The sequence below is a fragment of the Hemiscyllium ocellatum genome, chromosome 35 (assembly GCF_020745735.1).
Source record: "Hemiscyllium ocellatum isolate sHemOce1 chromosome 35, sHemOce1.pat.X.cur, whole genome shotgun sequence".
In the NCBI taxonomy this organism is placed as follows: domain Eukaryota; kingdom Metazoa; phylum Chordata; class Chondrichthyes; order Orectolobiformes; family Hemiscylliidae; genus Hemiscyllium; species Hemiscyllium ocellatum.
Genome location: NC_083435.1, coordinates 26,759,013 through 26,783,710, shown reverse-complemented (window position 1 = coordinate 26,783,710; position 24,698 = coordinate 26,759,013). Strand labels below are relative to the sequence as shown.

General features: G+C 41.7%; 1 protein-coding gene across 2 annotated transcripts; it reads left to right on the top strand.

Moving 5' to 3' along the window:
- The first annotated feature begins 1,625 nt into the window (after positions 1-1,625).
- On the top strand, positions 1,626-12,875 carry LOC132832511 (class I histocompatibility antigen, F10 alpha chain-like). Of its 2 annotated transcripts, XM_060850582.1 has the most exons (7): positions 1,626-1,813; positions 3,208-3,312; positions 4,952-5,212; positions 5,425-5,697; positions 5,828-6,091; positions 9,701-9,805; positions 11,284-12,875. In XM_060850582.1, exons 3-7 carry the CDS (start codon positions 5,095-5,097, stop codon positions 11,325-11,327), a joined length of 804 nt encoding a protein of 267 aa, XP_060706565.1. In that variant the 5' UTR covers positions 1,626-1,813; positions 3,208-3,312; positions 4,952-5,094; the 3' UTR covers positions 11,328-12,875. The 2 variants fall into 2 exon arrangements, with proteins under 2 accessions (XP_060706565.1, XP_060706564.1); XM_060850581.1 differs by lacking the exon at positions 3,208-3,312.
- Positions 12,876-24,698: the final 11,823 nt, after the last annotated feature.

The window sequence follows — 24,698 nt, the reverse complement described above, 5'->3', positions numbered from 1 at the left end:
TGACATTTGTTTGGCATGAATCTCACTCACTAACAGCCAATCCAAACATTGATACTGTACCATGTTTGGTGCATGGATTGTTTCAATGTCTGAGGAGTCATGACTTGTGATAATAAATGCGCAGTTGTCAATGACCGTCACCATTTCTGACCCTATATTAGAAGGAAGGTAATGGTGAAGCTGCTGAGATGGTTGGACCCTGAGGAGCTCCTGCAGAGTATAGCTGGAGCTCAGATGATTGACTTCCAACAACTGCAATCTTTGTGCTCACTCCACCTCAACTTGTTTCTTTATAGGCCTCATTGATGCTCTTTGTTGTTAAGCACCATCTTGGTGTCAAGGACAATCTCTCTACCTTCACTGGAAGTATTCAGATTTTGTGTTCATAGTTAGACCATGGCTGTAAAGTGGTCAGGAGCTGAGAGGCCATGATGAAACCCAAGTTAAGCCTTGTAAATGTCACTAAATGCTCTGCTAATTATACCTTCCATCATTTTCTGATAGTTGTGAGCCGACTGATCTGGTGGTGACTGGCTGCATAAGAATTGGCCTGACTTTGAGGATAGGACATACTTGATTTTGAGTATCTGATTATGATTTTATTTAGTATTATTGTCATAAGTACCAAGATACAATGAAAAATATTGCTCTGTTTGCAAACCAGACAAATCATATCTTACATAAGTAAATGTAGGATAAAAGAACAGATGGCAATTGATGCTAGATCATCTCTATAAATTGATGTTTTTAATGGAAAGATATCTGGTCTAAATGCACAACATAGCGTTACAGCTACAGGTAACATGCAGAAAAGAAAATCAGTTCTAATACATGAGAGGTCCACTCAAAAGTTTGATAACAGAACGGTGGAGTTTGTTGTTAAATCTGTTGCTACATCTTTCAAACTTTTGTAACTTCTGCCAAATGGAAAGTGGTGGAAGAGAGTATAATCTGGCTGGGAACCATTCTTTTTTCTATACTCCTGGGTAAATACAGTGTAATTGCTGTTTGACTAGGGGCACAGCAATTTCTGCAGCAAAAGTCTTCAACATTATTGCCAGGCTGTTGTCAGGACCCATAGCTTTTGCTGCAGTATCCGGTGGCTTTAGCTGTTTCTCCATATTACCCTGGAGTGAACCCAGAAACCAAAGCCGACGACAAATGAATCAAGGAAAGCAGAGAAGAAGATACTTAATACTAGAGTGAGATTGTTAGTAGTTTGCAGACAGTCCCAAAGCTCATTTCCACATGAAATGTAAGATACACTGATAATAGTCTCCTCAAAATGTCGGTGAATCTTGACCAATTGAAATTTTGGAGTCGAAGACCGATTTATTAATTTTGGCTTTTGAAGGAGATGAAACTGGAGTTAAGATCAGCATTGTCTCGATGAATGATGTAGCAACTTCTGGAGGGTTGAATGGTCTCCTCTTTTGCCTTAGGCTTTTCAATTATATGACTTGGAGTTCAGTTCGATTTACAGGAAATGAGTTGAAAGTGAAAGTGTTTATCTGATTGGCAAGCTTCCGAAACTTGGAAGGGTTTTTTTAAACCTGTGTGAAGCCAATCCTACCGGAGCCTGATGACTTTCGGAGTCTTTTTATTCTGATTGGGTGAATGATATTTGCTTCCAATCAGTGTGAACGTAGCTGGGTGAACAGGAACAAAACACAGAAGTCCAGGACACAACGAACAAACTGAGACAGTCCACTGGAAAATGGTTTCTCATTCATTTTTCCTCCCAGACTGTCAACTGAAGTCACGATGATTGGATTAATAGTGCTGGGACTTCTGTGGGGAGAGCTCTCTGCAGGTGAGTAGTGCGGGGTATGAGGGAGGCGGTACCGGGCGGGTTGGATACTGGGGCATTAGTCAGGCAATGTGTAATGGGGGTGGGGGGCACTGCTAGGCTAGGTACTGAGCCTTAACCCTGGAACCTGTTACTGTTGGAATGGTTTACTTGGTATCTGACTTCATCTTTTAACATGTTTTTGATTTTAAAAAGAGAACAATTGTGAACTTGCATTCTAAAGAGACTTTGAAGGAGCTGGAATCTGTGTTGAAAACAACAAATGCTGGAGATCACAGGAGGTCGGGCAGTACCCATGGAGAGAAAGTCATCTCGAAATGTTAGCTTGCCTTTTGTTTTGCTAGCGCTGGAATAATATGTTTGAAAATGTCTCCTCAAACTTCCATTACATCATTTTTCTTATGCTATAGATTGTTTTATCTATAGTAGACAAAGGTTTGAGTGGCTTCTATCCCGGGAGGCAGAAGATGAGCTAAAACATGTGCTAAATGCTGGCTCTCACTCCTAATAAGATCAAGTGTGTCTGTCTGGTCTGCTTGAATAATTAAGTGTTAGTCTTTTTGTCTTTTAAGTTAGTAAATGTTAAGAACAAATACAAGGCCTATATGCTCTAAATAAGTTAGAAATTGTACGTGCATTTAGTAAAAGAATAGATATTAAACTGATTACTGCGGCTGGGTTGTGAGATTTGTTTACTATACTTACTGAGTTTTGTTTATTCATGTAATTTCATGGAAGCACAATGTTTTCTCTCAGTTAAGATATGGTGGCTCTGATGAAAGGTATTCAACAAGTACATACTAATTGGGGAAAATGTTTAGTGTTCTGCAATCTGTTCAGGTCTGAGAGACAGTTTTATAATCTTTACATAGTTTCAGGTAGGGCAAGGATGATATTGTTCTGAGTAGTAGTCTTTGATGTTTATTCGGAGTTAAATAAGTCTAAACACTACTTGCAGCAAATGCTGATAAGAATTGAAAGTGTAAAGAAACAGAAATACTTGAAAGGGCTGTTCTAATTAGAAAGGGTTGTTTTAATTTGGTTGATCTTGTTAAAATATACTGCAGAACTATGGGTTTATGAATGAATGAAATCGTGTTATAGTAAATAATGGGTGAATAAAGCATAATGAATGAACAAAAACCTGGTATTAATGAATATTGCAAGTTGGTGAGTGACTTAATAAAGATAACCTATAATACAATATTTCACAAGGTTATAGATGCTGGTGAATATGCAGTCTAAATGTTATTTGCCACTTATCTGCCCAAACCTGAATGTTACATATGCAGTCTATGTACAAATGCAGCAAGACCTCAGTATCTGGGGAGTTGTGAATGGGCTTGACCCTTGTACAATCATCAGACAACATCCTCACAACTGGCCTTTTGTTGAAGCAACTGAAGATGGCTCGGTCTGGAAAATGAGGAACCACTGCAGTAATGTCCTGGAACTGAGGCGATTAACCTCCAGTAACTACTGCCACCTTCTTTTTGAATGAGGTATGACCCCAACCAGTGAAGAGATTTTCCCTGAGTCCAATTGTCTCTAATATTACCTGGGCTCCTTGATGCCACACTCAGTTAAATGTAGCCTTGACATCAACAGCCATCAGTTTCACTTCACCTCCAGAATTTTGTCCCTATATTTGAACTAAAGCTGTAATGAGATGAGGAGCTAAGTGGTACTGGCAAAATACAAACTGACATTTTTGTGCACAGAACTTATCTGAGCAATTTTTCACATTACTGGGTAGGTGCAAGTGTTGTTGTTGTTGTATGAGGGCAAATTGATAAGGATGCAGTTAATTCAGGAGCACAAGTCTTTAGTACAAATGCTGGAATGTTGTCAGAGTCCATAGCCTTTGGAGCATCCAGTGTCTTCAGCCATTTGTTTATATCACGTGGATTGGATGGAATTGGCTGAAGATTCGAATCTGTAATGTTGGGGACCATAGCAACAGGCTGTGACAGATCATTTGCTTGACCGTTCCGGCTGAAAGAAATTGCACACGCTCAAGATTTGTCTTTGTGCTGGCTGTTTCCAACAATGACCATGGAGGTATTAATGCAGCCTCATCCTCTTGATTGCTGTTTAATTGTCAACTGCCACAACTGGATGAAACCAGGTTACAGAGCTTCAATCTGATCCATTTGTTGTGGGTTTGATTGATGCTCTCCTCTCCTGCGCACACGCTCTCTCTCTACCTCACTCATGAAACCGTTATCGTGATCCTAAATTAATGTACTACTGACACGTCAAATCTCAGAATGAAATTTGGCATGGTAGCTCATTGTCTCCTGGTCTTATGCAGTTAATGCAATGATTATCACTGAGACGAATTCACAGAGGCTATGACTCTTCTTTAACAACACTTAACTACGAAACAATATCTCAAGATAGAAGACAAATAGATCTCTAAACACACAGTAAACAAATATTTTTAACTTGTTTCCCAACACTATCCATTGTAAAAACTGAGGGGCAGTTTTTTTTAAACACAGAGAATGGTAGGTGTCTGGAATGCACTACCATGGGTGGTGGTGGAAGCAGATATAATAGGGGCATTTAAGAGACTTTTAGGTAACCATGTAAATATGCAAGAACATCAACCAATGGCAGGTAGAAGAAATTAGTTTAATTTGGCATTGGGTTTGGTCCAACATTGTGGGCCGAAGGGCCTGTTCCTGTACTGTATACTTCTATGTTCTATCTTGTTGCCTTCTGTTCAACATGGAAGGAACTTTTCAAATTCATGACTCTCGTGGCTTGGCCTCTGACCTTCAGGTGAGCTGAAAGAGCATACACAGAAATGTTGGTAGAAAAGGCCAGTACGGAGTTGATGGAGTTTGGAAACATGCAAAGGTATATATTTTGGCAGAAAGAGTGAGGGGGGGGCGGGGTGAAATGGGGTTTAAACCCCATGCAGGAGTAGACATTGGGACTGTAAACATCATTGCAGGTTGGGGAGTGAGGACAAATTCAGAGAGTGCTTAAAGTGGCAGATGGGATCCTGGGCTTTACAAACACAGATGTTGAGTGTTAGAAGAAGTCAACCTAAGTGTTCAATTGGAGTTTTGTAATTGGTGTTTAGCGATTCATGTTCTGATGTTTTTTTTTCTCTCTCTGTCTCTCTTTCAGACATTCACTCTCTCCGGTATGTTATCACTGGCTTGACTCCGGTAAACAGTTTCCCAGAGTTTTTGATTGTTGGTTATGTTGATGGCATCCAGTTTGTTAAGTACGACAGCGATCAGAAGAAGTTGATCCCCCGGGAACAGTGGATGGTGGAGAGCGAGGGACCTGAGGCCTGGAAGCGGAAGCTATTCCTTGCTCGGGAGCAGGAGCTGGCCTTCAAACATGTTATTCATAACTTAAAAGTAAAGACCAACCAAACAGACGGTGAGTTTTCCCTCTCCACCAGCTCAACATCATCTTGTGTGATCAGGAAATGTCAGTGGAAATCTGGAGAAACCAGGAGTGGATCAGGATCTGTCACCAGCCCTGATTAGCTCTGGTTGGTGGGACCTCCCACTGACACTTTATGGCAACGTATGCTTCTGATTGACAAGGATGACCGTTTCTGACTTACAGCTTGTGTTTCTGATTGGCAGGAGTCCACACACACCAGATGATGACTGGCTGTGACCTGAGGAATGATGAAACTGTGAGTGGGTTCAACCAATATGGATGGGATGGACGAGATTATATCAGCTTTGATAAGGATCTTATGGTGTGGGTGACTCCGGTCCCCTGGGCAGAAAGCATCAAAAACAGTTGGGATCAAGATGTAGTGGACAATCAGCGATGGAAGCATTACCTGGAAGTGGAGTGTATTGAATGGCTGAGGAAATACCTAGAGTATGGACAGAGAGAACTGACAATGGGTGAGTGTGGGGGAAGCCTATGCAGTGGGGGTTGGTGTGTGAGAAGGGAGTGAGAATTGGTGGAAGGTGTGGTGCCTGGGACTTTGTACATTGTGGTTCCTGCACTGATTCGTCTTCCCTTTTCCCGCAGTTGCTCCCATCGTGTCCTTTATCCGTCTGAGTGATTCCAACCGGCTGTCCTGTCTCGTCACTGGGTTTTACCCACAAGCCATTGAGGTGACTCTGCGGAGGGATGGAATGTTGATCGATGAGACCCTGTCCACTGGGATCTTACCTAATCACAACGGGACCTACCAGATCCGGAAGTGGGTGGAGTTTGATCCAGAAGATCACGCCGAGTATTCTTGTCAGGTGGAGCACAGCGGGCTGGAAGAGACGCTGGTGGTGATTTATGGTAAGACTATTTCTCACTGTCAGAGAGAAATCAGACTCAGACCAGGATCTTAGGAGGGAAGGTGAGTGCTGAGCTTTTTTACCAGAACAGCCCAGGTTAGAAACAGTAACAATATATAGAAAGAAGCTCACATCATTTATAGGAAACAGTAATCAAGGCAATCGTTCCTGGGAAGTACAGTACAACATGTATCAGTGTACCTTGGTATATTAGAGTTCAAAAGCATTGTATATATGCTGGGATATAACAGAATGATAGGATCTGATGTGCTGCAGTCACTCACTGTATCTGGGGATATACAGTATCATGACACCCAATGTATCCTGAAACAAATGCCATTCCAGCACCTGGCATATCTAGGAATATTACCGTATTAGAGTATATGGTACATTGTATGTCACTTTTGAGTGACAGTCACAAAGTGGTTAGCACCACTGACTCACGGTGCCAAGAACCCATGTTCGATTCTGCCCTTGGGTGACTGTTTGTGGAGCTCAGAAACCCATGTCTGCATGCGTTTCTGCATGGTGCTCCACTTTCCTCCCACAGTCCAATGATGTGCAAGTTAGAAGGATTGACCATGCTAAATTGCCATCTCGTGTCCACAAATATGCAAGCTAGTTGGATTAGCCATGGTTAATATGGGGTTGTGGCACTATGGGGTTAGGATAGGTGAGGATAGGATGCGCTTCAAAGATAAAGTGTAGATGTGATGGGCCAAAATAATTATGGTGTGATAGAACCTGTTGTATCCTCTCTTCACCACATTCATCAAAGCTCCTTGGACAGACCCTTCCAAACCTGTAACCACTTCCACCTATCAGAGAGAAGGAATTCCCTGTAAGTTCTCTTCCAAGCTGTTCACCGTCCTGCCTTGCAAATATATCGTCATTCATTCAGTGTCGCTGGGTCAAAAAAACTCCCTTTGCGAGAAAGTTATAGGTCTACCTGCAGTAGTTCCAGAAGGTAGAGCACCACCACCTTCTCAGTGGCAACTGGGCATGAGCAATAAATGCTGACCCAGTCAGTAATGACCACACCGCATGAATGAATTATAAAAAATAAAGAAAAATATCCTAAGATAGTTTGTTAGAGACAGTGCATTGAATCCTAGGATATTCATGTCCAACAGGACCTCACGTATCCTAACATATTACTATATGGCTATGTCCAGTGTATCATGGATTGATTGCCCGGTCTATTTAATGTTGTTTCAAAATGTTTTTCTGTTTCTGATTTCAATGCGCAATAAGGAACATTCAGCATAGATTTTGAGAGGGATTATCTTGGTTGACCAACTTCGTTGAAGGAGGGGGTGATTCTCCACTACCATCCGCCCCCCAACCTCACCACCTTCTCGCATTTATCTCTTAGCCAAGCCTCCCCCATGCCCCTGCCCCGGCCCTGGCACACAAGCCTCATTCCTAATGAAGGGCTTATGCCCGCAACTTCGATTCTCCTGATCCTAGGATGCTGCCTGACCTGCTGTGTCTTTCCAGCACCACACTCTCCACTTTGTTGAGTTCATTATGAAGTACCAGAGTTCACTGTGGCAGTATTGTAGATATAGAACATAAGAACTAAGAGCAGGAGTAGGCCATCTGGCTCTGCTGCGCCATTCGATATGATCATTGCTGGTTTTTCTGTGGCCCCAGCTCCACTTACCCACCTCTCAAAGTAACCCTTCATTCCTTTGCTGTTCAAAAAATTGTCTATTTTAGCTTTAAAAGTTTTTACTGAGGAAGCCTGAACTACTTCACTGGGCAGGGAATTCCATAGATTCATGACCCTTTGAATTGAAGAAGAACTTCTTTACCTAATCCTAAATCTGATCACCCTAATTTTGATATAATTTATCTTTAATAGAATGTAATATATTCAGGAATTGTGCTCTGTTCGCCAAAATCGCTGACTGATTAGACTACTCCACTGCAGCACACTTAACCAGACAGTTTGATGTCTGTGCCTCCTTTGAGTTTTTTCCATCAGCCATTATTAATATATCTTAATTTTAATGTATCCAGGTCATGAAGGAATTATGAAGTTTAGAGAGAGGGGAAATATAGTAAAATTGATTTGTTAGGTGGCTTCAAGTTAAGAAGCAGAATAGGGAATAAAGGATAGCTGGATGTCAAAATGCAGGAATTAATATTCTAGAAGGACTCGTGATAGACACACTGCCAGTCACAATTTACAAGAATGATGTGGACTTTTGAATCATGAAATCCCATGATGGTTATGGTGCACAGGAGGTTCTTTAGCCCCCTGTGTCTTCACTGGCTCTCTGAAAGAACACTAATAACTCACTGGGAAAAGTCAGTAGAATGACAATCAACTTGAATATTTTTTCTTTGGAAATGGAGTTTAGAATTAAATTTCCTTTTTTTTTATTGTAAACAGCAACACCAGGCAGTCTCAAGAAGTCAAGACAGGAAGTTTCAGATATTCTAAGACAGCCGTTGGGTAGAGGAGACAGGAGATTGAAAAATCTCAGAGGAGGCACATACACTAAACAGTCTGGTCAAGTCTGCATAGTGAAATAATCTAATCAGTCAATGAGGAGAAAGTGAGGACTGCAGATGCTGGCGATCAGAGCTGAAAAACATGTTGCTGGAAAAGCTCAGCAGGTCAGGCAGCATCCAAGGAGCAGGAGAATCGACGTTTCGGGCATAAGCCCTTCTTCAGGAATCTGGCACAGACATCATTCCTGAAGAAGGGCTTATGCCCGAAACGTCGATTCTCCTAATCAGTCAGTGATTCTGGTGAGTAAAACACAATTCCTAAATGTGCAGATCACACCAAATTGGGAGCTGGACAAAGCTCAGAATAACTGCAACAAAATTACCAGAAAATATGAATAAATATTAGAATGAACTAGTTCCTTGCAAATAAACTGGAGGAACAAAAGGATCTTGAAGTGCAAACACACTGTTTACTAAATGCTTTTGCACAGTTTAGCAAGGCCAGTGATCAAAACAAACGGTTAACTTCTCTGTTAGGGAGAGAATTAAAGATTTTGTAGGTGACACTGAATCTCTTGAAATGTGATGAGACCACAGTTAAGGTCATAATGTGCTATAGTGCTTATTGAGGCACTGGAAAGGATGCAAAGAGGATTTACGATGACAATATCAAAAATGAGTATGTACCAGGAAAGCATCATCAGGCTGAGTCTCTTCTCTCTTCAGCAACGGAGCCTGAGGAGTATACTTCTAGAGACCCAGGTAAATTTGCAATGTTTTGAAAGACTGAAAAGAAGCAGGATGATTTGTCTAGTATGGAAGATCATAACTAGAAGCTATCAGTATAAAACAGTCACTGGAGAATCGAATATTAAATTTCAAAGAAACCTATTTGGGTGAAGAGTGATAAATGTGTAACTCACAGCCACAGGCCATGGTAGATGTGCATTTAGAGGACAGTCACAGGAAATAGATGGCGACAATGAGAGATTTTTTGATGAGAAAGGCTGGGAGGAGTTTTACATGGAGAATAAACACTAATGCAGTCTGCTTTCAACTGTGCTCTCTCTCTCTCTTACTCTCTCGCTATCAGGCTCACTCTCTGTCTAACTCTCTCGTTCTCTCTCTCTCTCAATCTCTCTGACAGTCCCAAAGTCTCACTTCCAGGTTCTTGCTACTGTCGGGATTGTATTTGGAGTCCTCGGGATCATCTCTCTCTCTGTTGTGGGTATCATCTTTCACAAGAAGAAAGGTAAGAGTTTGTGAGAAAATGGTATCTCCTCACTAGCGGTTCAGGGAATTGGAGAATCTGAGGAGCGGTTCCCATGGTGGGGTTCAGGGCCCAGGGTGTGTGGATGTTCTGCGGGTGAGGGAGTAACCTTCATCTTTGGGAGTCGATCTCAGGGTTAGTGTGGGATAAAGGTAAAGTAGTGTTACTTCTGCAGTCATAATTATTATGCAAGGTAAATGAACTCACACCAGTGTAAAATTGTTTCAACCAAGAGCTGAGTCAATAAGAATGAAAACTGTGAAGGAAATATATAATTGTTTTTGTATCAGCTAAGATGTGCATACAAGAATGAAAAGTGCCTGCTAACAGTGGTAGATGTTACAGACAATTAGATAAGGTACTGTGAGGATGTAGGTTAAGCCAGATATGCTTGTACAAACAGTAGTTATAAGCACCTGTTTCCCACTTCTGCAAAAACAAAAAAACAAGCTCCAATTAAAAGGTCATAAGGTTCAATACGGTTGAGGAATGGGAGGAAATGTCACAAGTAGGGGAAATAGATGGCAGTGAAGGAGGATATACCTAACAATGGACCACAGCAGGATATGGTGAAATGGCCAAGTAAAACTAGTACTTTGTTATGCACAAAGCCGGATAAGGTAGGAGATAAACAATAGTAATGGGCACCGGGTTTGGAGTGGTGAATCCTATATAAAATATGTACTTGCTAAACTCGGAGTGTCTATTTTAGGCACCACGTTTGCAAACGTATAATAAACATACTGATTGCTTCAGATCTTGTCTCGGACTGGAATTATTGAAGCGAGTGACTTTCGTTTCTCACCGTTAGCAATGGCTCAGGCTGTGGAAGACGGCCTCAGTTTGTGCAGGAGGGTCTGAGGTGGTGCCTATTCCTCAGGGTAAGGTGGAGGGTCTCCGGGTTCAGGTTCTGATGTTTTGAGTGAAAAGTCAGACGGTTCAGACAGTGGCTGGATCTCAGTTCAGCGTTGGGCATCAACAGCTCAGTGCAACTTGAGAATGATGGGCATAGTCTGTATGGGAGTAGGGGTCATGAAATGTGTGGGAGTCAGGATCACGGGTCATTGACAGAAGTGTGGGCCTCAAGTGGGTTCATGTCAATCTCTCCCTTTCTTTTGTTGTTCCCACCTCAACTCTGACTCAGTTTCTTGTCAATTGCTGAAAACATTCCTTGTTTTACGGGGAATGAAGAATGACTCAGACATCTCTGGATCTCTATAGTACTGTGACTCTGAGTCTTCTTTCTGGGTCGGATACATACAATAGTTTGTTTCTGTCCTCTTTTATGTCTCTCCCTGTCTTTGATGCTCTCAATGAATTTCTCCTTGCTCTTCTGTCTATCTGTTGTCTCTAATGTTTACATCTCTCTCTCTCACTCACTCACTCACTCACTCCTCTCCTCACCCACCACCCCCCCCCCCCCCCCAACAGATTTTAAATGCTTCTCTTTCCATGAACAGCTTCTGATGGAAAAAAGTCCACAGCCACATTTGCTCGAATCTGATTTATGAATACTATTGACCATTACTGGGAACACCTCATTCAAGCTGGAAGACTGGAACTGATGTTAACTGTACAAATCTGAAGGGTGGACTCTGTGTGAGTTCATTGGATATCAGCTCACACTGTTCAACACCAAGTTTTTGGACTGGCCTTTATTGTGGAAGAATCATTCAATATTCTGTATAAAAAAAAAGTTACAAGGAGATGCAGAAAATCCTTCACAAAATTAAACTTTAATCTTGCAACATCAAAGAAAATGTCTTCCCTGCCTGCCCACGAGACCTTCGTTTCTCTACAGTTTATACAATCTTAGGTCCCCTCGCTTATGATAATATTAACATACCCAATCAAAGTGGCTTGCTTTCTCTTCGTAACCTAATCATCTTCTGCCTCATAGGTTAAGTGCAATGTAGTGAACCAATCATATTACATCATCATCCTCTTCTGTAATAGTTCGTCTATCAGCGATTTAACTAGCTTATCACAGTGCAATACCATTATCTGTTATTGGAGTTCTGTAATATGAACCTGTGCATGCATTACAATACTAAGTTAGCTACATAACTGCCAAATTAACTTCCATACCGTCAGGGGATGGCTATCTCTGTACAGGTCTGAATCTTGAGATAACTTCAAGCCTTGAGATTTGAGCTATAGAAACATCCAGAAACATCTCACCCTGGCTGTGGCCTCTTGTCCTCAAGGGAGTTGATATTCCAAGAGTTCTCACTCATATTGGATTTTAGCATTGTTCTCCTGGGTTTCTGATTTACTGGGTTTTTGTGAAATGCTGTGTAGTGAGTGGAGTCTGATTCTGACAGAGAACTTAGAGCAGTTCAGAAGACCAGATTGTGAGTGGATTTACCATCTTGGAGAGAATGCAGTGTAGACAGACTTGAATGAAACCTGGACTTTGAGAGTCAAATTATGAGGAGAGATTAAATAAACTGTCTTCTGTGAAATGTAAACGTTTAAGGACTGATTTGGTGGGGAATTGCAATATATTAAGAGAAATGGATGTAGTAAGTGGATAGAAACTTTTCCACTAGTTGGGAGTCTCGGACTAATCTGTGTAATTAAAATCGGACCGATTGAGAGCCACAGTTGTACAGTATGGAAACAGACCCTTTGAACTAACTCGTCCATGTTGACCAGATATCCTAACCTAATCTAGTCCCATTTGCCAGCAATTGGCCCATATCCCTCTAAACCCTTCCTATTCATGTACATATCCAGATGCTGTAATTTTAAATGTTGTAATAGTACCAGCCTCCACCACTTCACACCATTCTTCCTATAGGAGGAAGACCGTAATTGTACACAATTTTCCAAAAGTGGCCTAACCAATGCCCTGTACATTTGCAGTATAACCTCCCAATTCCTATAGTCAATGATCTGACCAATAAAGGATAGCAAACTAAATGTCTTTTTCACTATCCTTTCTACCTGCGACTCCACTATATACAGTTAAATTAATTTGTATTCAAAATTCCAATGAAGGGATTGTCTAGGATTTGAACAGATGAAACTTGTGGAATAATGTTTTACTGTAGATGGATATTTGTTTGTTTCTTTACAAATAAAAAACAATTGTTCCAGTAACTTTGTCTTCCTTGTAAATTCAACAACAAATTAATTTATTTTCTTATTTCCTGTCTTTGTCTTCAGTCCTTAGTTCAAGGCTAATCATATTGTGAGGAACATATTGAGTCTCTTAAAGATGAAAGGGTTAAGATGATGTAATATGAATAAATCAGCAGCTAGCATGGATTTCAAAAGGGATAACACTGCTTGCCAAAGAGTGAAGAGATAAGTTGATGAGGAAATATGGTAGATATTGAGCACTTCGATGTTAGGAAAACCTTTTGTCAAGTCAACATATAGATGATTATTGATAAGATAAATTTAAGATTTGCATCTCTATTCAAACGAAAAAGCCTTAACTGGAAGATGATATCCTGTAGCATTCCAGCCCCTCATTCCAGATTAGGACCTGGATTGCAGAGAGTTAATGAAAAGTGACCTTCATGAGCCTCTCCAGTTCCACCTCCTTAAGTATTTCCAATCTATCTCAAGACTATAAGACATAGGAGTGGAAATAAGACCATTCAGCTCATCGAGTCCACTTTGCCATTCAATCATGGCCGATGGACAGTTCAACGCCACTAACCCGCACTCTCCCCACATCCCTTAAATTCCTGATCTCACAAATAATTATCAACCTCTGCCTTGAAGACATTTAACATCTCGGCCTCCACTGAACTCCGTGGAAATGAATTCCACAGGCCCACCACTCTCTGGCTGAAGAAATGTCTCCTCATTTCCATTTTAAATTTACCCCCTCTAATTCTAAGACTATGCCAACGAGTCCTAGCATCCCTGCCTGACAGAAACAAATTTCCACCATCCACCCTTTCTAAGCAATGCATTATCTTGTCAGTTTCTATTAGATCTCCCCTCAACCTTCAAAACTCTCATGAATACAATCCCAGGATCCTCAGCTGTTCATCATATGTTAGGCCTACCATTTCAGGGATCGTCTGTGTAAATCTCTGATGGACATGCTCCAGTGCCAGGATGTTCTTCCTGAGGTGTGGGGCCCAAAACTGGGCGCAGTATTCTAAATGGGGCCTAACCAGAGCTTTACAAAGTCTCAGTAGCACATTGCTGCTTTTACATTTCAACTCTCTTGAGATAAATGAGAACATTAAATTTGCTTTCTTCACCACAGACTCAACCTTTACATTAGATTCCCTACAGTATGGAAACAGGCCCTTCAGCCCAACCAGTCCACACCGACCCTCTGAAGAGTAAGCCACCCAGACCCATTTCCCTCTGACTCATGCACCGAACACTATGGGCAAATTGGCATGACCAATTCACCTGACCTGCATGTCTTTAGACTGTGAGAGGAAACTCATGCAGACATGGGGAGAATGTGCAAACTCCACACAGCCCGCGGCTGGAATCAAACCTGGGACCCTGGTGCTATGAGGCAGCGGTGCTAACCACTGAGCCACCGTGCCACCCCTTTACAGAATCTTGGACTAGCACTCCCAGATACCTTTGTACCTTGGCTTTCGGAATTTTCTCACCATTTAGAAAATAGTCCCTGTATTCTTTTTTCTAAATTTGCTCACATTGAATTTAATCAGCCATTTCTTGGACCACTCTCCTAAACTGTCAAAATCTTTCTGCAGCCTCCCCACCTCCTCAGAACTACCTCACTTCCGCCTAACTTCATATCATCAGCGAACTTCGCCAGCATGCCCCCAGTCCCTTCATCCAGGTCATTAATATATAAAGTGAACAGCTGCGGCACCAACACTGAACCCTGTGGGGCAACGCTTGTCACCGGCTGCCATTCCAAAAAAGAACCTTTTATCCCAACTCTCTGCCTTCTGTCAGACAGCCAATCCTCAATCTATGCCATTAGCTCACCCTGAACACCATGGGCCCTCACCTTACTCAGCAGCCTCCCGTGAGGCACCTTATCAAAGGCCTTTTGGAAGTCTTGGTAGATAACATCCATCGCATTTCCCTGGTCTAACCTACTTGTTACCTCTTCAAAGAATTTTAACAGGTTTGTCAGACATGACCTCCCCTTACTAAATTCATGCTGACTTATTCTAATCTGACCCTGCACTTGCAAGAATTTAGTAATCGCATCCTTAATGATGGAATGTAGAATTTTACCTACAAACAAGGTTAGGCTAATCAGCCTATAATTTTCCATCTTTTGTCTTGATCCTTTTTTGAACAAGGGAGTTACAACAGCAATTTTCCAATCATTTGGGACTTTTTCTGACTCCAGTGATTTTTGAAAGATTACAACCAATGCCTCCACTATTTCTTCAGCCACTCCCTCAGAACTCTTGGATGTAGCCCATCAGGGCCAGGAACTTGATCAATTTTTAGAACTTTTAGATTTTCTAGCACTTTCTCTTTTGTATTGGCTACCATACTCAACTCTGCCCCTTGACTCTCCTTAATTGTTGGGATATTACTCATGTCTTCCACTGTGAAGACTGGTACAAAGTATTTATTAAGTTTTATCTTCCATTATCGCCCATCACAAGCCTTCCTGCATCAATTTGGAGCAGCCCAATTTCTACTTTTGCCTTTCATTTGTTTTTTATGTATTGAAAGAAACTTCTACTATCATTTCTAATATTACTGGCTAGCTTACCTTCATATTTGATCATCTTCTTCCTTATTTCTCGCTTTGTTATCCTCTGTTTGTTTTTGTAGTCTTCCTAATCTTCCGATTTCCCAATGCTCTTAGTAACTTTATAGGCTCTCTCTTTTTCAATGATACATTTCCTGACTTCCATGGCTGTCTGATTTCACCCCCACCCCCACAATAGATAATCTTTCATTTCTTTGGGATGAACCTCTGTACTGTATCCTCAATTACACCCAGAAACTCCTGCCACTGTTGCTCTACTGTCTTCCCCACTAGGCTCTGCTTCCAGTCAATTTTCATCAGTTCCTCTCTCATGCCCTTGTAATTACGTTTATTTAATTGTAACACCATTACATCCGAGTTTGCCTGCTCTCTTTCAAACTGCAGAGTGAACACTACCATATCATGATCACTGCCTCCTCAGTGTTCCCTTACTTTAAGATCTTTTATAAAGTCTAACTCATTACATAACACTAAGTCCAGAATAGCCTGCTCCCTTATGGGCTCCATCACAAAATGTTCCAAAAATCCGTCCTGTAAGCATTCCACGAATTCCCTTCTTTTGGATCTACCGGCAACATTATTCAGCCAGTCAATTTGCATACCATGATCACCACGACCTTGCCTTTCTGACATGCCCTATCTATTTCCTGGTACATCTTGTGCTCCTGGTCCTGACCACTGCTGGGAGGACTTGCATAACTCCCATTTTTTTTTTGCCTTTGTGGTTCCTCCACCCACAGACTGCCAATGCTGAACCCCCTGCAACCACATCTCTGTGATGCCTACCACCTCATAATCATTCACGATGATTTGTGCTGTTAATTCATCTACTTTGTTACGAATACTATGAGCATTCAGGTAAAGCACCTTAATGCTAATTGTCTTATCCTCATGATTTCCATCACCTCTAGTAGTATATCCTAAATTATCCTTCCTTTTTGCACCATTCCTAGTCTGCCTCGAATTTAAAGCCCGCACACATGCTAACCTGCTGCTTATCTTTCTACTTGACTCCATACTCCCTGTTGCTTTCCTTTTCCCTTTTTCCCCAACTCGCAAGTTTGAAGTCCTAGTGACCACCAAATTTATCGTTTTCACCAGAACACTGATTCCAGATCGGTTCAGGTGGAGACTGTCCCATTGGTACAAGTCTCCCCGGTTCCAAAACTGATGCCAATGTCCCATGAAATGAAATCTCTCTTTCCCACACCAGTCTATTAGTCACATGTTCACTTCCCTAATTTTCTTATCCCTCTGCCAATTAGCAGACAGTTCGGGCAGTAATCCAGAGACTGTGACTCTCAAGGACCTGTTCTTCAATTTCCTTCCTAATGCTTGATACCTCCCAAACTGGCCCTCCTTCCAAGCCTTGCCTACGTTGTTTGTGCCAATGTAGACCACAACAACTAGATCCTCTCCCTCCCACTCCAATATCGTTTCGACCTGGTCGGAGATGTCCTGCACCCTGGCACCGGGCAGGCAACACACCATGCAGGACACACGATCTGGCTCGCAAAGGATACTATCCCCCATAACAACTATTGGCTTTTTGCTCCCCCCTCTTAGATGGCCTTCGGCACCATGGTGCCATGGTTAGCTGGCACATCCTATCCACAGCCCTTTTCCTCATCCATACAGGGAGCAAAAATCTCATATCTGTTGGACAAGGTTAAGGGCTGAGGTTTGTCCACTCCTGAACTCGGGATCCCCCTACCTGCCTCACTTACAGTCACACTCTGTTGTTCCTGATCACTAACTGAATTTGTTTGGTGCGACTGCCTCCTGAAACAAAGTGTCCAGGTAACTATTCCCCTTTCCGAATGTGCTGCAGTTTGAAGATCAGATTCCAGATCATCAATTCTTATCCGGAGTTTATTTCAGCAACCAATGCTTGCTGCAGATGTGGTCACTGCTGTTTACAATTGGATCAGCCAGCTCCCACATCATACAGCTACAGCACATCACCTGTCCAGTCACCTCTACTTATTTAATTAGTTTATACAAATTTATGAATTAAATAATTTCTATACTTCTGTATCATCTTATTCAATTATCCAACTAATAGTAAACTTTTACTCAATCACACGATACACAAGAAATATCACTTGAAATACCTTACCTTAGCAACACACAAGAGTCCTTTGTTTTGGTTAGAGGAGGACGGAAGGTGGGAGATACGTGTAGTGTCTTGGGATTCAGCTAATGTCAAAATATATACTTGAAACTCCCAGAAACACTCTGAAACTATCCATGGAGAGGTGAGTCAATCTGTTCACTTGGAGCAGTAGGGATGACAGAAATCCTGCCATTTTAGAGTGGGACATGATCAGAAACCTATGTATACAATCCTGTGACGTCCAGTCGTGGATGCTGGTGGCCACTTGTACAACTAATTGGAAGAGGAGGCTCCACAAATATTCCTAACCTCAATGATGCAGAAACTCAGTATATTAAAGCAAACCAGCACTTGCAAGCAATTACCTTTAGCCAGCGTACCGAGTGGATGAACCATCCTGGCTTAAATCTGCAAATCCCAGCATTACAGATGTTAGTCTTCAGCAATTTGAAGTCAAGAAATGGCTCTGAGTATGAGGAAGTGATTAACAGAAAAAGATAGAGTTTCAGGGAAAAGCACAGTCAGATGGGAATTAGAATTATTCCATTCTGATGTAGTTTGATGCAAAATATCAAGTTGACATTGGTGTCTGTTCTGGTGAAAGACAACTACAAGTGAGGCTAGCAAGTTGATTAGGTTTGTTTTGTAGATATTTATGTCCTTGTTTATGAATATTGAAGCAAACTCAATGTGATTGTCGAGACAACATTTGAGACATCAGCATCTCACAATGGAGGATAAATGAAAATCTTCAAACATTAACCCACATTGAACTTTTGATGAGATTAGATTAGATTAGATTAGATTCCCTATAGTGTGGAAACAGGCCCTTCTGCCCAACAAGTCCAAACCGACCCTCTGAAGAGTAACCCACTCAGACCCATTATTTTAAAGTGAGTGTGTGTGATATTGGAGTATTGTGTGAGTGTGTTAATGTCAAATGTGCAGTAATTAATCTGCAGAACAGCACTAAAGAATGGATTCCAGACATGCACAGCTGTTTGAAAAACAGCATGACAAAAAAAATTCTAAAATAACAGAAAAAATATTTATAAAATGCCATATCACATTCTACAGGGGGATTCACATGAAGGCAATGAAGATGATAATGGTGAGACAGACTGAAATAATGTAAAATGGACTGATGTTGTGACATTTGAATGAACCACAAGGTGGATCAATACGAATGAATATTTATTACCAAACTTACATCAACCAAATGACACCAGGAATCACAGGATTGTGGAATGAAACAGGACAAAGACACATCTCCATATTGCATAAGTGCAAATTGATTGGAGTCATTTCCCTGTAATGCAGAAAAATGAAATGATTGGAGTTATTTACCTACAACCTGAAAGTATCATTTTGTTTGTCAAAAAATAAAGTTAGAAAGAACTCACAAAGCTGAGTTGAAGCAAAACCACTTCACAGTAATCTGAGAAAGAGCTCCAAATGAAAATACTCACTGTGCATTTTTAAAACCATTCTGAAAAGCACAAGAAGATAGAAAATCTTTCACAATCATATCATGTCACCTCATAAAATGCCAGCCTCTAAACGAGGGAAATATTTGACCAGCATGACCGTGGATCAGTGATTTCCCGGTTCTCAATTATTGCATTGAACAATTACAACTTTTATAAAAGGAGCTCTTTTCACTTCAGATGGAAAATTGAACAGGAATGGTCCTATAATTACCAAAATAAAATCTAACTAGTTAATAAAATCATTATCTGTGGAGAGAAATCAAAGTTAACATTTTGGGACAAGTGACCTTTCCTGGACCCAAAACATTAATTCTGATCCCATCCACAGATACTTCCAGATCTGCTAGCTTGTCTAGCAATTTCTGTTTCTGCTTCTTATTTCCAGCATCTACGGTTCTTTCGTTTTCTTTTAATAAAGAAGTAATGTTATATTTAAATTTATAATTGAAGAGGACTTGTTGCATAGAATATAAATTTATATATATGAACTTTGTTATATTTGTCTGTGTATAAGTCATACAGTGTGAATATCACCATTTTGAATATCCTGGGAGTAACCATTGACCAGAAGCTGATCTGAACCAGCCATATAAATTCCATAGCTACAAGAATAGGTGAGAGGCTAGGAATTCTATGGAAACAAAACTCACCTTTTGTCTCCCTTAGGCTTGTCCACTGTTTTCAAGGTACAAGTGAGATGGAATACTTGCTTGGGTGAATGCAGTTTCTATAATATTCATCACTCAAGAATGTTGACACCATCCAGGAGTAAGCAGTCCACTTAACTAGCACCCAATTCACAATCTTCAACGTTCACTCCTTTCACCACTGGTACCCAGTGGAAACTGTATCATATACAAGATGCATTGCCATAATTCCTCAAGGGAAACCTGACCCTCAGTCTTAAAATCACAGGCAGCAGTTTTAATCAGTAAGGATGGTAAAGAGAATGCAAAACGTTTATTAAGCTGTAGTAGACCGCATAACCCAACCATAGACAAAGAAGCTGCAAATTCTCCATTTGACAATAGAAAATGGGAATCCTCCATTTTCACCACAGGAGCACGGGGAAATCATCAGTCAGCAGTACAATGCATTGCTATACTGTGAAACGGCAGTCCCAGTTAGGAACAGGATCCCCGGAAGGTATGTTGCTTCTCTGGTGCCAGGATCCGGGATGCTGCCGATTGGGTTTACAGGATTCTGAAGAGGGAGGGTGAGCAGCCAGAAATCGTGGTACAGTGTATTGGCACCAATGATATAGCCAGGAAAGGGTTTGAAGATCTGAAAAGCGACTACAGAGAGCTAGGTTGGAAGCTGAAGAGCAGGATGAATAAAGTAGTGATCTCAGGTTTGCTACAGGTGCCAAGAGAGAGTGAGGTGAGGAACAGTCAGCGAGTTCAGCTTAACATGTGGCTGCGAGTTTGGTGCAAAGCAGCCACATGTTAAGGTATTTAGACCTTTGCCTTCAGGGGAAGGTGGGACCTGTTCAAGAAGGACAGGTTGCACCTGAACTGGAAGGGCACAAATTTCCTGGGTGGGAGATTTGTTTGAGTGGTTGGGACGGTTTAAACTACTTTGGGAACCAGAGCTACATATCTGAGGGGGGGATAGTTGTAGATAGGACAGTGACATGATGGAGTGAATCTATCAGGAAGGTTTTTCACACGATAAAACAAAGGGATCGGTTAAAGTGTGTCTGCTTTAACACAAGGAGTGTCAGAAATAAGAGTGGTGAACTTAGAGCATGGATCAGTACTTGGGACTATGATGGTGTGGCCATAATGGAGATGTGGATTTCACAGGGGTAGAAATGGTTGCTAGCTGTTCCAGGGTTTAGAACGTTTAAAAAGAACAGGGAAGGTAGAAAAAGAGGAGGGGTGCAGCATTGCTAATCAGAGGGTGCATCACAGCTACAGAAATGCAGGTTATTGAGGAAGGTTTGTCTACTGAGTCAGTATAGGTGGAAGTTAGGAACAGCAAGGGTGCAGCCAACTCATTGGAGGTTTTCTACAGACTCCCTAATAGCAGTAGGGAGAACACATAGGCCAGCAGAGTTTAGAACAATGCAGAGGTGGCAGGGTTGTTGCTATGGGTGACTTCAACTTTCCCAATATCGACTGGAACCTCCTTAGTGCAGATGGTTTGGATGGAGCCGTTTTTGTCAGGTATGTTCAGGTGGGTTTCCATACTCAGTATGTAGACAGGGCCGACGAGGGGAGAGGCCATTTTGGATTTGGTGCTCAGCAATGAGCCAGGACAGGTGTCAGATCTCGTGGGGGGAGAACACTTTGGTGACAGTGACCACAACTGCCTCACATTTACCACAGCCTTGGAGAGGGAAAGGAGCAGTTACCAAGGGAATATATTTAACTGGGGAAAAGGAAATTATGACGCTACCAGACAGGAGTTGGAAAGTACAGATTGGGTGCAATTGTTCCACAGAAATGGTACAACAGACATGTGGAGACTGGTTAAGGAGTGGTTGTTGATAGTGATGCACAAATTTATTTTCTGGGGCAGGCAAGAAAGGGTAAGGTTAAGGAGCCTTGGATGACGAGAACAGAAGCGGAAGAAGGCAGCTTACATAAAGTGGAGGAAGCAAGGATCGAGCACAGCTTTAGAGGATTACAGGCTTATGAGAAAGCTCAGAAATGGATTGAGGAGAGCCAAGAAGGTGCACGAAAAAGGCTTGGCAGAAAGGATTAGGAAGAGCCCAAAGGCATTTTACTCATACATGAGGAATAAGAGTTTGATCATGGAGAAGGAAGGGCTGGCCAGGGATAGTGTAGGGAACTTATGCGTAGGGTCTGAGCAGATAGATGAAGTCCTGAGTGAGTTTTTTGCTTTGGTTTCACTAAGGAAAGGGACCTTGTTGTGAATGAGAACTTTGATGAGCTGGGAAACAGGTTTGAACAGATCAAGATTGATGAAGTTGATGTGCTGGAAATTTTGGTCAACGTTAAGAATGATAGACCAGACTTAGGTTGCTCCAGGAAGCAAGAAAGGAGGTTGCTATGCCACTTTATTTCCTCACTTTCCATGGGAGTCATACCAGAGGATTAGAGGGAGGTGAATGTTGTTCCTCTATTCAAGCAGAGGAACAGGGAAATCCCTGGCAATTACAGACCCGTCAGTCTTACATCTGTGATCAGCAAGGTTCTGGAAAGAATTCTGAGGGATAGGATTTATGACTATTTGGAAATGCATGGTGTGATTAAAGGCAGTCAGCATGGCTTAGTGAGGGGCAGGTCATGCCTCACAAACCTTATTGAATTCTTTGATGAGATGACGAGAAAGGTCGATGAAGGTTGAGCAGTGGATGTGGTGTATATGGATTTCAGCAAGGCATTTGAAAAGGTTCCCCATGGTAGGCTCATTCATAAAGTCATGAGGAATGGGATACAGGATTTGGCTGTCTGAATTCAAAATTGGCTGGCTGACAGAGGGCAGAGATTGGTTGTAGATGGAAACTATTCAGCCTGGAGGTCAGTGGTGAGTGGTATCTTGCATGGCTCTGTTCTTGGGCCTCTGCTCTTTGTAGTTTTTATAAAAGACTTGGATGAGGAGATTGATGGGTAGGTTAGTAAATTTTCCAATGATACAAAGATTGGAGGTGCCGTTGATCGTATCGAGAGCTATTGCAGACTGCAGTACGACATAGACAAGATGCAGAGCTGGGCTGAGAAATGGCAGATGGAGTTCAACCTGGATAAATGAAAAGTGATGCATTTTGGAAGGTTGCACTTGAATGCTGAATATAAGATTAAAGACAGGATTGTTGGCAGTGTGGAGGAACAGAGGGATCTGGATGTGCAAGTACATAGATCCTTCAAAGTTACCACCCAAGTGGATAGAGTTGTTCAGAAAGCATATGGTGTTTTGGCTTTCATTAACAGGGTGATCAGGTTTAAGAGCCGCGAGGGTTTGCTGCAGTTCTACAAGACCCAGTGAGACCACACTTGGCATACTCTGTCCAGTTCTGGTCACCCTATTATAGGAAAGATACAGAGGCTTTGGTGAGGGTGCAAAGAAGGTTTACCAGGATGCTGCCGGACTGGAGGGCTTGTCTTACGGAGGGAGGTTGACTAAGCTCAGACTTTTCTCTCTGAGAGAAGGAGGAAGAGAAGTGACTGATCAAGGTATACAAGGTAATGAGAGGAATGGATAAAATCAATAGCCAGCGACTTTTCCCCAGGGCAGGATTGACTGGCACGAGGGTTTATAGTTTTAAGATATTAGGAGGATGGTATAGAGAAGATGTCAGAGGTAGGCTCTTTATGCAGAGAGCTGTGAATGCATGGAATACGTTGCCAGTGGGAGAAGAGTCATTAGGGACATTTAAGCGACTGCTGGACATGCACATGGACAGCAGTAAATTGAGGGGTGCGTAGGTTCGGTTATTTTTATTTTAGATTAGGAATAATTCTTGGCACAACATCGTGGGCTGATTGGTCTGTTCTGTGCTGTACATTTCTATGTTCTATGCTCTATGAAATTCAATCCAGATAATGGGGAGTATTTCATCACACTTCTGACTTGTGCACTACAACATATAAAGTGTTTAGATCTAAAAGTGTTATTGCTGAGAAGTGCATTCAGCTTGACTCAATGTGGTGATGTCATTAGAAGCCATGGAAACATAGAAAACAGGAGCGGGAATTGTCATCTAACCCTTCAAGCCTACTCTACTAACCAGTGTGATCATGGCTTGTCATCCAACTCTGTTGTTCCTGCTTTCGCTCCTTACGCTTTGATTACTCCAGCCTTAAGAAAAATATTTAGCTTCTTGTTGAAAACATTCAATGCTTTGACTTCCACCTCTTTTAGTGGCAGAGAACTCCACAGGCTCACCACTCTCTGAATGAAGAAACGTCTCCTCCTCCCAGTTGTAAAAGACCTATCCTGTATCCTTAGAACGTGAGATTTTGGACACCTCAGTCTTTGGAACTATCTTTCCTGCATCAGTCTAATGAACTTTTGTTGTTCTCCCTTGTCATAGTTTAAAGTTCAGACATTTAATAACTGTGCATAGATTGAAAGAGGCAGCAACAATTCCGTCCACAATAAAGTATTAAGGGACAAGGATCAATAGTTATGTGGGAATTGACAGCAAAATTAGCCATGACTGGGTAAAGGAGTCAAAGATATATGAACAAAACTGTTTTAACAACTGCTTGATAAATGGCTGCCTTATGCCACAAGGACAACTTACTGCCCTGCAGAAGAACTTAAGGAGTTAACTTTGGGAAAGCTGTGTCTTCAAACACAGTGTTGGAGAATTTAGCCCAATAAAGCAGAGACCACACAAACCAGATGGGGTGAAATTGACAAGCTGTTTATTACAAGCCACATGGCTAGAAGAGAAATTGACTGACACAGAATAGGCTGACACAGAGCTGACAGTTTGTGCGGTTAGATCAAGGGTTCTCTTCTCCAGCTGAGGAAAAAACCAGATTTTAGAATAATCTTGTACCAAAAGGTTAATTAGAAATGGGGAAAGATAAAATGCATCTGAGAATGGAGCGATCTAGTTACAATGATGCTAATTGGAAAACAGTTATCAGATGAATGCCC

Coding starts and splice junctions, on each gene's coding strand:
- LOC132832511 (XM_060850581.1), top strand. CDS start 1,765: ATGATTGGATTAATAGTGCTGGGACTTCTGTGGGGAGAGCTCTCTGCA. Junction 5,213..5,424: donor AAAGACCAACCAAACAGACG/GTGAGTTTTCCC, acceptor TCTGATTGGCAG/GAGTCCACACACACCAGATG. Junction 9,806..11,283: donor CATCTTTCACAAGAAGAAAG/GTAAGAGTTTGT, acceptor TTCCATGAACAG/CTTCTGATGGAAAAAAGTCC.